The sequence below is a fragment of the Erithacus rubecula genome (genome assembly GCF_903797595.1).
Source record: "Erithacus rubecula genome assembly, chromosome: 4".
NCBI classification, from domain to species: Eukaryota; Metazoa; Chordata; class Aves; order Passeriformes; family Muscicapidae; genus Erithacus; species Erithacus rubecula.
In genome coordinates, this window is record NC_136686.1 from 28035222 (window position 1) to 28049496 (window position 14275).

The window sequence follows — 14275 nt, forward strand, 5'->3', positions numbered from 1 at the left end:
GCCATTTCTTTGACCTCGCTAATGCAGTATTTTCTGATTCCTGTAATTCAGCATGCCGCTGCTGTGTGGAAGGACAGTTATTTCGCTGTCACCTGTGCATTATTTGGATGCACTTTTCACGTATTTCTTTGCTTTACCCACCTCTATTGATCCTTTCCCATTCACTGTCAAGAAACTGCCTCCAAAGGCCGTGGTTGCCAGGACACTGATCACTTTCACGTCTCTTTCACTTTCACGAAAGCAGCTGTGCAGGAGCCGTCCCGGGGCGGCCCCGGCCGTTGCCCAGAGACAGCGACGCGTCCGGGCCGGGCCGAGCATGGCGGAGCCCGCCAGGCCCCCGGGCCCCGCCGCCGGCCCGCAGGCTCCGCACGCCGCCTTCTTCGGGCCCGTGGCGCGGGGCAACCCGGTGGTGGACAGCTTCGAGACCGAGCTGCGGCGCGTCCTCAGCTCCCTGCGGCGGCTGCGAGGCGCGGGCGAGGCCGAGCCGCCGCAGCACGACCTGCACCGCCACGGGTAGGGCTGCGCCGCCGCCCCGATCTCCGCCTCGCCGCCCGCTCCGGGAGCCGCTCGCCCTCCCTCTGCCCCTGCTCAGCTCCCTTCTCGGCCGCGCCCTCCTCCTTCGCTCCGTTCCCTCTGCCGCCCAGCGGGCACGCCGCGCCGCCCCGGCTCCGCTCCCTCCTCACGCCGCGGCCACGGGCTGCGCTGGGAGATAGCCGGGAGTGTGCCCGCCAAACAGACTTCCCAGAAGTGTGCCGGAGCACCCGCAACCCGTTTCCTTTCTATTTTTTTTTATTTCTTCATTGTAACGAAAACCCCTCACAAATCAGAACACCGCTTTTATCCCAGTACTTCCTACAAGTCAGCCCTTTAGGGCCGTGGAAATTGGCAGCACCGCTGTTGTCTCTGTCGGAGCTGCCTGAGCTTCCCGGTGGAAAATCCCTCGGCAGTGCCGCGGGACTGGCAGCCCGGCAGCGTGCGAGGGTGGGCACGGCCAAGCCGCACGGCTCTCTAGGGGCAGATGTCTCTGTCTGCGGTGTGTATTTTTATCACATAGATGCAGGCAGAGCATATGGCAAGTGTAATAGTGCATATTTGTTTGCTCGCATACATGCGTGTCTGTGGGTATGCATAAGTCGAGATTTTGTAATGCAGTTAACATGGAGCGACTGGAGTCGGTGTATGATTCGTAGTGCATGCATATGTCTTTTAAAGACTGTGCATTTCTCATGTAGCTCTCCCTGCTGCATTTAGGCACTTTGTGATACAAGAGCTCAACTACTTCTTTTAAGGTAAAGAGTTGATTTTTCTGTTGTTGTTATGTGAATACTTCTCTGTTCTAAATTTACAGGTCTTTAACATAAACCCCACAAGTTTCCTAGAGTATCAAAAGTTCCTTGGAAAACAGCCTAGGAGTTAGGCTACAGAGTGGTTACATTAGCACTTAGATGCGTCTTCTGCCCTTGCATATTTCACTCAGTAGTTTCCTAGAAATAGTCCATAAATTACCCTGCTCTGAAGTAGGTGTATACATTTTCAGAAATATACTCAGATTCTGCAGCCTGGACTTTGTGTAAGCTGAGATCTTTCCTATTCTAAGATATCTGGCTTCCTAATTTGTTTATGGGGCATATTCATGAGAATGTTTTCACATCTGAAGAAATCTGCAGTGTTCATCATGGAGATGAGAACTGACTCTGTCAAGGCCTTGATAGAAGTCTCTGGTGGTAATGATCCCTACCAAAATTCCAGGACATTAGGAATATTGAGTAACATGAAACTCCCAGTAGCTTTGCATCCTCAGGCATTCTTCTTTTTGTATAGGGACAGTACAGAGGTACAAGGCTGGAATTCTGATTATTAGCATGTGTTCAGGCAGTTAGCAAAATCAAGACTATTTTTTTGTGATTTTGAAATTTCAGGTTTTTTTCTACCTACTGCTTTCTTGTTTGATAACTCAAAACTGGAGCGTGTGCTGCTTGCAGAGCCAGCTCTAGTCTGCTGGTCCTAGGAATTTCTGAAGGTAATGGCTATTACAAATGCTTCCCTGAATGCTCTAAAGACTTCTTGCTATTTCATTTTTCAAGCTATCTTTTGTGGCATGGATTGAGTTCAAAGTGTTCTTGTTCTTTGAGCAACAAGTAAACCAGCTTCCATGTGGCAAGTATGTTCAATTTAGAGAAATAAAATTATTAGCTTCATTCCTCCAACTCTTTCTGACTTTGGTGTTTATAGGCCAACAGAAAGGCCATAATTTAGGCACTTAAATGTTCTAATGTAGAAAACAAAAATTACTGAAGGCTTGCCTTGGTATCACAGTTTTTTGTAGTCTGAAATAACAATCACAAGTAATTTTTCCTCAACTAAACAATAAGTTGTTTTGCCCCATTTCTCTAGGCAGCAGGGCATCCAAGCTTTCCCTTGAACTATTGATTTTATCTCATGTTGTATGGCTTAGCCACCCATATTTAATAATAAGGCTTTTGATCAGTATCAGAGAATTCTTTATACTTGTAGTAAAGATTTGAGCCACATGGGCCTTATCCTGTGCACACTATTGCGGGTCAACCTTAGGGACATTTTTTCTATTATGGATGGAAATAAAGAAATTTCACCTCTTAGCTACAACAGTCCACCATTTTAAACAAGAATTCACTTGCTTAACTTGTTATTCTGGTGTCCTACAGGCTGTTAAAAGGAAAGGCTGAGGAGCTGTTTGCAAGTGTCTCACTCTCCTCTTTTGTCTGTGTCAAAGAAACATTCCTGTGTCATGAACTCACTTCCAGTTAGTCATGGCATTGTAGCAGAATCAGTTTACCTTAAGCTTCCCACTGAAGTGGAAAGTCTGGTCAGGTTTGTCAGTACTTTGCTAAACTAGTTTTTTACAGGTTTATTACTTATTATATCTTGTTATATATTTATTATATCTGAGGATCTCGTGTGTTAACATGAACACTCATAACAAAAAATGAAGATCACCATTGCTGGGGGATTTGAGCTGATCAGTCTTAAATCTTGTAGTCTTACCTTTCCAGATCTTCATCCAGGGTCATTCTTGCTATCTCTTTTCCCTCTTCATCCCCCCTTTCCTCTTTCCCCCTAATATCCCTCAAATCTCTCGGTCTCTGAAAGTTTTTTCCTAAATTCTTTCTGTAATAATCCAAGGGAAACTTGTTCAGCTGCCTGACAGATTCCTTTCCTTTGCATCTCTTTGCAGATACTAACTGGTATGGAGTATTTTTCTCAGCATAAGAACTCAGTACCCACTCAGGCTATTAATTGTTAAGGATGGACCAGGAGGGACTCATTCCCATCCATTTGTAAAGTTTCCTTCTTTTCATTGGGCTATGGTTTCCTTAAAAAATTTCTCCTTAAAAATGTCTTCAAACATTTTATTCTGATTGTTGCTTTTGGCCTAGTTTGTGCTGTTACTGCATTTTTCCTTTAGGGTACACCTCTAGGATGTCCTACTTATTTCTTTGCTGCTTACTTTCAAGAACTGAGAATTGTGCTGAGATTATACTTTTAGAAAAAAAAAAAAAAGATTATGATTGTTGCATTTCTTTGTTATAAACATAATTTTCACAGATTTCTCATAAAGTCATCTGTTTCACCTTGAAATGTGAAGGTGGCTCACAGATTTCTGTGTGGAAAAAATGTTATTTATTGTGTTTTTTTCTAATTAGGTGTGTTCTTATATGCTGAAATGAAGAGTTATGAGAGACTGTGAGAATGCATTCCAAGTGCTTGAATGTCAGAGAACAGTTTAAGAAAGTGTCTGGCTTTCTAATCTACCATCCCAGTCTTATGAGAAGCTGAAAAGTTCCAGCCACTTCACACCACTAAGCATATGGTTTACGCATGGCAATTCCACTAGAATGGATGTTAATTTCTTTAAATGTTAATTTATATTTCTTCAGTTGTTTTCTTTCCTCATAAATTGCTACCTGTAAATATTTTGTCTGTAGCAGTATCACAAGGCACTTTGGTACCAGGGAAGAGAATAAATGTAAGAGATGCCTGGCACTGTGAACACTGTCAATACTGGCAATGATTTCCTAATGGGATTCTTTTATGAAAAAGTCCCAGTGCTTATGGGCAGTCTGTCTGATCAGTTGTTATTTTCCAGCTAGATTGTGGCTTTTTAAAAGAAGCATGGTGTGGGGAAGTTGTACATGTGGGGGCACGAGGCCATCAAACCATGGTTGGTAGGGACTGTAGTACTGCCATGATGTGGTCAGTCTCTGTAGCAGAGGGAAACTGCTTAGAATCAGTTACCATTTGTGGGAGGCTTGCTGGTTCAGCAAAATAGGCAATTTGTTACACAGAGACATCCTTGATGACAACTGTGGCTACACAGACAGAGGCAACAGCAGAGCATCACAACTATTGCCATAAAATCCTCTCTGTTTTAGCAAGTGTGTCATTTGGTTCTCTGAATCCTACTCCTTACAATTTAAAATTCCTGGAATTTTAGACAGAACTTCTCAACTAGCTGAAAGGTGGGACAGATTTTCCACTTGTGACTGACCTTGAACAGCACAAGGGGATTATTCCTGGGACATTTTAATAAGAATTTACATGGGAAAAAATTCATCCTATTTAAAATGTATAATAAAAACTGGTGACAGAAGTGAAACCCAGAAATGTCCTTGTCTGCCTGTTAAGTCTGGTTTTAATGATCACTTGTTTTGAAATTTGTAGAAGTTCAAATAGATTTGGAAGAAAGGATTTTTCACAATTTGAAGTCTTCCTGATTTGTTTACTTCTTATGACAGGTCTACTGCCAGTTTAATCTGAAACCTTTTCTCCTATATCTTTTTCTTTTTTAGAGCAAATACTTTGTTTAACATTTGGATCAAATATAAGCCACGACTACCAGAGTGGTATTACAATGAAAGACTTGTGAAAGTTGGTGATACCCTTGCTCAGATCAAAGTAAGTAATTTGAAATCAGAAAAGGTTCAGTCATAGCCTTTGTTTCATTATGTTTCTATGCAACTTTAATTTTTAATCATATTTTACTGAAAGCTATTTAGAAAGTAGCAGAAACTTTTGCAAAATAATTCCAGTGATGGTTGTTTGTATTTCTTGGTTTTTTACTGTGAAATTGCCCTGATTTTTAAATATATTTTCTCTATCTGTATTTTTTATGCACCCACTGCCCTTTCAAACACCCCAAAATCTTTCTTTAATAATTGTTTGATGTTTCAGCATGGCAGAGTGCAATATCTGACTGTGCCTTTAATGCTGTTAAAGTGCAAATGGACAGTGGTAGAGCAGTTCCACTGACAGTTCAATGCTCAGTTAACCACACATGAATAAAAAGAATAATTAGGAGAAGACAAGAGAACATGAACCAGAGTGCAATTACACATTGCACAACTATATGTATCAGTGATGCTCCTGCATCTTGAATTAGGTGTGCATTTTTGGTCTCCTCAAAAAGGGTACATTACATCTAAAAGGGATTCAGGAGCTAGATTGTTGAAGACAGTATTTGGGGGATGTTTCACTATATGATAACTCCATTTTTATGCTTTTACATAGTCATATGTTACTGACTGCTGTTGGAGATGGGATGCCAGGCTTGTAACTGTTAATCTGACTCAATAAGGCAAACATATTTTTATATACTATTTGTCCTTTGTGTTTCCTGTGGGAAAAAATCCAAGGGTGAGCCATTTTCAAGCTCAGTGATATTTGTGTCAGAAGGTGATGCCATAAAATCTGGGACTTTCAAGGGTAGCTACTCACAACACTCAGAATCAGCTCAGAGATGTGTAGTTAGAAAGCCAGTTCTGTAACTTCTGCTTATTTTTTTAACATAATGGTAATAAAAGGAAATTAAAAAAAAAGAAGTGGGCATAACTGGAAATGTATCAAGGTGATTTGCAGGGTCATCTTTTTGAGACACATATCCAGTGAAACTGTTCTTTCACTCTTATGTCCTTTGCTTATGGAATGCAGCAAGGAGAGATGCTCTTTGTGCTGTTTATGGAGAGTGTTTATGTGTGGCTGCCTGGTGAGCTTTTCCACAGGCCACGCCAAAGGCAGGACTATCTTGCAGATGTTATGAAGTCTTCTATATCCTCCATTGCATGTACCCCAAGGAATTCCACAAAAGTGGCCTGCTCCTGAATAAAAACCAGCCAGATGAAGCTGAGTTTCAGCAGCACTCAGCCCTCACTGAGAGGCTGAGGAAGGCGTATAGAAGAGTCCATAACTGTGGAGCAATTACAATTGAAGGTGCTGGCTCAAAGTGAGGTTTAGTCATACAGAAATTCTTGAGGAAGCTTGAATAGCAGTAGTTGCTAGCATTGCCTAGACAATTCTGCTCATGTTTTCTTCATGTTTTTATATTCCTAAAGTTTTCATAGCTTCTGAGCTCTAGGAATTGCTTGAAACTTTACGTGAAGCTTTTAGTTCTTGGGAACTGCTGCTCTCACAGAGTACTCAGTAAGGTTATTTCAAAAGTATCAAATGCTGTTCTCTGTACTTTGGGAAGCATTGGCTTCCCAAAGCAGCACTCCAATATAGTGTGGTCCTTACATTCAAGATGCTTAATGACCTGACCCTAGATTGCCTGAAAATAGTTCATGTTTCTGAGTAAAAACTTCCACTTGGAACTTCAATCTTCTTGTGTAATCTGTTTTTCTACATTAAAGTTATTGGTGGTGTTGAAGAATTGTTTTGCTGGCTTTTAAACTTTTTTTTTTTGAGCTCTCACTTTTAAGTGCATTTCTTTAACTTAATTTTAGAATGAAAACCTAGTTTTTGTTATATTTTTTCCCCGAAAAAAAAAAAAAGTAGAAACAACAGGGGATGGAGGCTGCAAATTTCAAATGCATTATAGGAAAAATAAATGTGGTGTAAAACCAAAGTCTGTGATAGGTGTGGTAAAACCTATTTCGTAAGTACCCCTCTTGACTCCTAGTTGAAAAGTAGTGTTGAATATTTTAAATTTTAATGTTTTAACCTGCACATTATATAATACTTAATGGCTTGTAGTCCTTAAAAATAATTATTGCATATGAATAGTCAGTGGATAGGCACTCACTTAGCTTTCTGTCCTTCTGCTGTATTTTTTTAATGCCTTTAGAGTCCTTCCTTTAATACATCTGCTTATGTGTATTTTAGGACACACCTAAAATCATTAAGTCATATATCTAAAAATTGCTTTGTCCATTAGTCATCATATGATCAGCACTGACATGTTTTTTCCCTCCCTCCACTGTCTGTATCTGCCTGTTATCATTTTAAACTGTTTTAGAGAGAATGTAACCTTTTGTTATTTAGTAACTATCTTAGTGGTATTCTGATCCATGGCTTTGGATTCTAAGTGTTATCACAGCCTGTATGTACCTGTTTGATTACACAAGTGACTGCCCATAGCTGTCCATGGAAAGTCAGTTTCTACATATGGCTTCTGCTTTCTCACAGCAAATAGGACAATAGGGCCATGTGAGTTAGACTCCTTAGATGATTAAAAATGTAAGTGTCACTGTGGAGTAAGGAACTTATATTGTAAAAAAGAAGGGAATGCAAAGAAATAAGAATTTTGTGTGGTTAAATATTAAAGGATCATTTTTACCAGCAGAAATTAGTTACTTTTTCCTAAAGAATGTATTTAGTGTGTGTGCACTAGAATTAGTGAAATTGGTAGAGAAAGCTACATGTAGTCCTCTCTGAAGGAAGTGGTGGTGGTGATTCAGTGGATGTCACTTCCAGATCTGAGTCAGAGCTGAACAATAGATAGAGTCAGCATGATTTTAGAGCAGTTTGACCTGCTGCTGGGGAGCTCTATTTGAAATGAGACATAAGGCTCAACATCCTCTTTATTAACAGCTCTTAAAGAACCAGTGGCAATTTCTGGTCTATTAAAGCTGATTTCTTGGCCGTAGGAAAATTCCAATCTTCAATTGTTTCAGTCTTTTTTTAATGTATCTTACTCTTTCTATCTGTTATATTAAAAAAAAAAAAAAAAAAAGACATTTGACAACATGGAAACAAGGAAGAGAGAAGTGATTATGTCTATATATTGTTTATAAAGTTCTACATTATGAAGTACTTTTTTCTGAAGTGTAGTATCGTTGTCATTACTGCTGTAAAACTGCAGAGTATTCCAGCATCTCTTTATTACATTAGCCCAGGACCCTGCTTTATAATTGTTCTCCTGTGTGTCATATTTATGATTAGAATAAACAAAACTCACTAAAACTTGCAAAGCACAAGCCATTCTTTGAAGTATTTAAACCTTTCACATGTTGAGTGTTCACACTACATTGCTGGATATTTGTATGAAGATGTATTGCTTTACTTCCTGTTGCTCTTTCATGTGGATACTTTTTTCATAAAGATAATAAAAACCCACATGTTTTATAGAAATAAAAGTGCAATAAGCAAGCTATAAAAAAAACCTATGATTTTTTTTTTTTCAGGAATATAAGTTGGCACTTCTACAGTGCTATGAAAGATACCTTCAGCAGTTTGGTTCTGTAAACCTTGATGGTGTCATGGATGATGTGCACCGCTTTAAATCCACCTTTTTTCCAAGTGGTGTCAGGGACAAAAAGGCAGCACTTACGGTATGTTGTGGGTTTCTAAAAATGTCAAAGACATTTACAGATTTTAAGTAAGTAGCACATTTTATCCTTCACAAATGTACTTCATAATAATTATATATTAACATTAACTGATCCTTAATAGTTTGTTCATGTAAATGGCATTGAGATTTAATGATCGTATATATGATATGAACATCTGGAGAGGGTATGAGTGCCTAATGCTTTTGTGGCAGAAGCCAGCCACCACCAACTTAGTGCTAAAACAGCAGTTTTCTCTGAATGTGGTGTTCTGTAACTGCTTACAGCAGTTTTTGCTCTGAAATAGTTGCTATTATCCACTATCAGAATCAGGATGTGGGCACAATTTCATAAATGTCCTGTGATTTTGGAAATTTCTGTATTGTATGATCTAAGAGCAAGGCACAATGTAAGACAATTAAAGCATTCTCCTGTATTTTGTACTGTAAGTGTGCAAAATACTACTTGTAATAAAAGGTCATGACAGTTAGAATAGCAGTGTTATTTTTTTATAGCTTATTTGCTCACAATGAACAACAAGAACAGAATGCTGAATAGTTTTGTAAGTGCTTTAAGCTCTGGGAAGCTGAGTGACCTTAAGAGTGTGTTGGAATCCTTTTGTGTTAATTGCTTATCAAGTCAGGGACTAGTAGTATACCTTTTGTTATTCATGGAAGAAAGTTTCAGTTGATATGAGAAGAATGCTAAAAACATGTTATATTTTACTTTAAGCAGTTCTTTGCTGAGAAGCTCTACTTTTGTTGTAGGGTGGGTATTTTGAATTAACTAATGCAAGTTACTCTCTGATCAAGAACTATGAACAGAAATGGTAGGCAGCTCCTGTGTATTGAGCTAATCAAATTCATATCCTTGAGTCAGAGTGTAAATAGGTGTTTAGAGAAGAGAAGAAAGCAGACAGTTGGCCTAAAAGCTAGAAGCAAATATCAGGATATAAGAAATACTTGGTTTATATTTTGTTTGTTTGTTTGTTTGTTTTAAAAATGTGGTTTAGGTTCCTAGAAAGAATATGATAATGGACTGTGTTAATACATTTTAAAAAATGTTTTGTAAATAACTTTGAAGTTCCAGAGATGCTCTCCTCTGTTTTCTGGATGTCTGCCTAGACCTTGAACCTATCCTACTGGCAAATTATTCCAAGTCTATACTGAAATCCCTGTTCTGTAATTTAGCCTTTACAGACTGAGCTATCCCTAATTTTTCAGATATGTAATCTGGTTTGGCATTGATCCCTACAATTGGAAATGGAAAACGATAATGTGTCAAATGATCTAAAGGCTTTAGATGCAATTTTTTTTGCCATGTTCCTACAGTTAGCTTTTTTCTTTTGAATGTAACACTAAGAAATGGTGTTCCAGGGCTAGAAACTTCCAGCTTCAGTGAATTAACTGCAACAAAATAATACAATTTCAAATGTTATCAGGTAAGGAGGCTTTTGAGAGATTGGTAGGTACTGGCTGGTCATGTCCCTCTTAGCCCATTTTTTCACGTTGTTTGTTTGGCTGATGTTGTAGTCCAGGCATGACTGAGGTCATGTTATTTTAGGTATTACAAGGAAGAGAATGAAAAATCCATCTGTGGAAAAGTAACAGATGAGAGTGAGAAATAAGATATTGGTGATGTAGATGGAGAAGTGTAGAAAAGTTAAAACTTGCCTTAGTTTGAAGAAGACATCTACAGAGAAGCCAAGTGTCAAATCCCTTCCAGCACTCCTAGTGCTCTAAGTGCATTTTCATCCTGTGACACGGGGGAAACTAACTCAGGTTAATGGTACAGAAACCCTGAAGCATTAATACTTTTTCCATATTATAATGCTCAGTTCAATGTCATGTTGATTTTTTTTGCTGTTGTGGCTAGTCTTTTCTTACTCGCCATTTTGTTGTACTTTGCTAATATGAACTGACATGTGCATGTATTTTAATTACCTTTTTATGTGTTTCTATGTGTTTTAGTTCCATGCTTTGCAAGGAAGAAATGTTTGCATTTATCAGGTGGTTTGCAGCAGAGACAGAAATCTTCAGTATCGAGAGTCCCTGCAGACTTGTCTCAATGTCTTGACCTCATTACGACTCACTATGCAAGTGGCTCTACCTCAGGAGAATTTGTGTTGGCTTATCTACAATGGTACCTCAGGCTTTCCATTTACATTTCTTTGCTAAGCAAAGCTGTGAAGGGAAACTTTTATGCTCTTTATACTCTTCAAGGTCAACCTAAGGGTCATGAATAAATCTCTATTTAGTCTTCAATCACAGTAGGGGAATTATTTTTAAATTTTTATTTTTTCTAATAGAAGGGATTTTAAAATTAAGATTTTCACGGCGTACATTTTCAGGTGCAGTTATAAAAGCATCAACTTTTTCATCATAACTATGCTTAAGAATATGAAATACTAATAAAATCAAAAGTAAGGACATTTCTGGAGTAAATCCTGATTAACAAAAAAAACAATCAATAAAATATTTGTTTTGATGGGTTCGTTTTGTCTTGGATTTTTTCACTGTTGATTTTTTTTGTTGTTTCTGGTTTTGGTTTAGAGGTTCTTCTGCTTGTTTGTTGTTGGATTTTTTTTTTTTTTTTAAAACGGGATTGCAGATCTAAGAGTTGAAAATTATTGTCTGCCATTACATCTTTGTATTTTTGAAAGTGGTTTAAAGGGAAGAGTTGATAGTAGAGCTGTTGTAGAAAATACCATGTGGCCATACCATTGAGAATTTGACCTATGAGTAAGATTTCAGGGTGCTGCTTGTAAATGCTTGTATTAGGGGAAAATTGAGAAAATAATGGAACTTCTGCAAACTAGATACACAGAGAATGATTTATCAAGATTTCAATTTCAGGAACAGCAACAGTATATTTTTGCTTTGAAAGGCAATGTTATTTAGTTAAAAATAAACAGACTAACTGAGCTACTCTGGTCAATTGTTGCAAAATAAATTGAGGACATAATATGTTCTTAATTTCATTTTTAAAAATATACTTTCTCTGAGCTATGATTGGTCAAAAATTCTTATCCTTTTGTTTTGCTGGGACTGCTGTTGCCCTCAGTCCCTCCTTTTGAGGTGTGTTTTTTGATTGTATGTTTCTATGGGAGAAGAGTTAAAATTAAAATATGCACTTACCTGCCATTGTTACATCCCACTGCCTGTGTATGGGACAGGTCCCTCTACCAATTCTAGCTAATAATCTACTCTAATTAAAAGAAGGCAGTAGCTCAGATTTTCCCTAGTTCCTGAGCATTTTTCTGCAATTTCAGACAATAGATTTTGTGCCTCATTACACATTTGACTGATAAAAAGAAATCTTCCTTATGCTTGCTCCATTTGAGCTTATTGGGATAATAACACCCTTCTAGCTGTGACAGTTGACATTGTGATGCCTCCTGCTGCCACAAGGGTCCCTTTCTGAACATTCATACAGACAGAAGAATAGACTTTTTTTTTTTGTCTCCCAGAACTGCAGTGTCTTTTATGCTTCTAAGACTGCTTTTTGAAAATTTTATGACATTGATTTAAGTCAAATACATTTTTGACAGGTTTTTTATTTCTAAGTCATTTTGATGCTCTTGGAACTTTTTTCATGTCACTTATCATACTTAATATCACATCATAGTGGTAGTGTCTGCCAGGACAGTGCTATGATGGACTAAAAGAATTATGTAAGATAATGTCTGTGAGAAGAGGTAGTATTTTGTTTTAAAGACCCTGGCATTTGGGGATGAAAGTAAGATTTGTCTCTCTAGCAGTTACTGGGTAAAAATTTGATTCAATAATTTTTTAGGATTTCATTCTCATGAAATCTCATGATTAAACTGCTTCACTGTGTAGGTACTTTTGAAACCAATGTCACAGAAGAATTTAATGGTTTCATTGTCTCTAAATTAGACGTTTTTACAGAAAAATCACTAGTTTTTAATTCATTTAATGAAAAAAACATTAAATTGTTCTTCTCTGGAAGTAACAATCCAGATAATAAGAAAAAGATTGAGTTGCTTAGCATAGCAAATTTCATGTAGGATTATAGAACTTACCTGTTTGTTTATTTTAATTTATTTTTGCAGGTACTATTCATATTTACACCATTTGCAGACATTTGATGGTGATGGGTCAATCTGCTAAGGTACAGCAAAATAAATAGAAAGGGTTGTAAATTTTGCAGAAGTTTAGAAAATGCACCTGTGCTTTGCATAACAGTGTACTCTGACTTTTCAATTTCACTGGCACTGCCAATAGTAGGACTTTGTCACAAGGAAATAAAATGTCTGTGTTTCAAAGTGGTTGATTTCTAAGCCCTCATGCCTTCCTGGGTCTGCTCCTTCCTCAGCTGTGGATGGAGCCCAGTGTAGTGTCTTGCTGGACATTGAGCTGCATATGTTAGGCTGTTTCAGAGGATTCCAAGTGCTTTGTTTTGGACATCTATATATGTTCAAGAAATGGTCTTTTGTTTTCTTAAAATGTGGAAATGTACTGACACCTGGTGGCTAGGGTTTTAGTTGTGAATAATCGATAAAATAACCTGGCCTTCCCCCACCTTTATTTTTCCTGAACTTTATCTTAGCTTTACTCTTTTCTTCTAAAACTTGAATAGAATATGAGTCAGCCTTAATATGATATGTGTTGTTTTATTAATCTTTCACTGAGCAGGAAAGTCTTTCTCTTTGGATCTCTATTAAAAACAAAAGTGATTTAGCACCTCCTTTAGTATACTTAGGTTTGCACTCTGCAGGAAACAGAGGGATTGATTGTGGGTATTTCCAATTCTTGAAATTCAGACTAAAGGAAATTTGTATATTGGCTTAATTTAGGCCAAAGTTGTGCACATTTTATGTACACAGGGAGCAGCTGACACAAGAATACAGTAAGAGGAAGATACAAGTTGAGTCGAGAAGGACTAATTATTAAAATTAGACTGCTGCAATGACCATGTTGCCCTGCAAGTTAGGAGTTCCATGGGTATAAATTAAGCACAGGTTTTCACTGCAAAAGACAGACTCCACTGCATCTCAGATAAGCCTGCTGATCCCGTTGAAAACTGATCACTAGAGCTGCCAGAAAACAGAGGGATAGCTCTCAAGATAAGAGCAGATGAGAGAGAAGGGCAGGATCTTTGGTGGCAAGACTATGGTGAACTGGAGTGGTTAAGATAGCTTGAAGGCTAAAATAGTGCTTGACCATAGTTTAAGATGAAAAATAAAATAATATGCAGGTGGAATGCTTTTTAGTCAATAAAACATGTTAAAAATTAATAAAATTTCTGTGATTTTCCCTCCCCTCTTTCAATTTGTCCTACCAGGTGAGGATAAGTGTTTGTATCTGTCCTTTAATAATAGGAAACATATTTATGTAGGTTAAAATGCATTCATTTTGAAATTAGATTCCTTCAATACAGGTCCTGGAATACTTACTGTGGGCCAGCATATGTATGGAATCATCCATTCCACTCTTATCTGTGCATTATTTGACGTGGAGAGCCACCCTATATACCGCAGTTTCTCAGTGTTACTTTGATTGTCACTCCGGCATTCATGGAGAGGTATCCTGATTTACCTTATGTAGCATTTCAGATGCAATCCAATGGGAAATATTATTTAAATATTCCTGCTTATTATCAGATCATGTGTCTTTAGAGTTCTGTCCATATTCCAAAATTTTACTGCAAAGTGGAGACGTGTTTCCACA

At 38.0% G+C, this 14275-nt stretch overlaps 1 protein-coding gene across 4 annotated transcripts in view; it reads left to right on the forward strand.

Moving 5' to 3' along the window:
• Positions 1-299: 299 nt before the first annotated feature.
• The window catches only part of CFAP54 (cilia and flagella associated protein 54), a 100213-nt gene continuing 86237 nt past the window's right edge, over positions 300-14275 (forward strand). For all 4 annotated transcript variants that reach the window (XR_013773955.1, XM_079303532.1, XM_079303534.1 and 1 more), the window contains exons 1-6: positions 300-513; positions 4830-4935; positions 8439-8585; positions 10553-10724; positions 12658-12716; positions 13986-14129. Coding sequence is in view for 3 of the 4 variants with exons in the window: in XM_079303532.1 (XP_079159658.1) it covers positions 317-513; positions 4830-4935; positions 8439-8585; positions 10553-10724; positions 12658-12716; positions 13986-14129 (825 nt within the window). In the remaining variant the exon portion in view is untranslated. The remainder of the gene's footprint in view (positions 514-4829; positions 4936-8438; positions 8586-10552; positions 10725-12657; positions 12717-13985; positions 14130-14275) is intronic.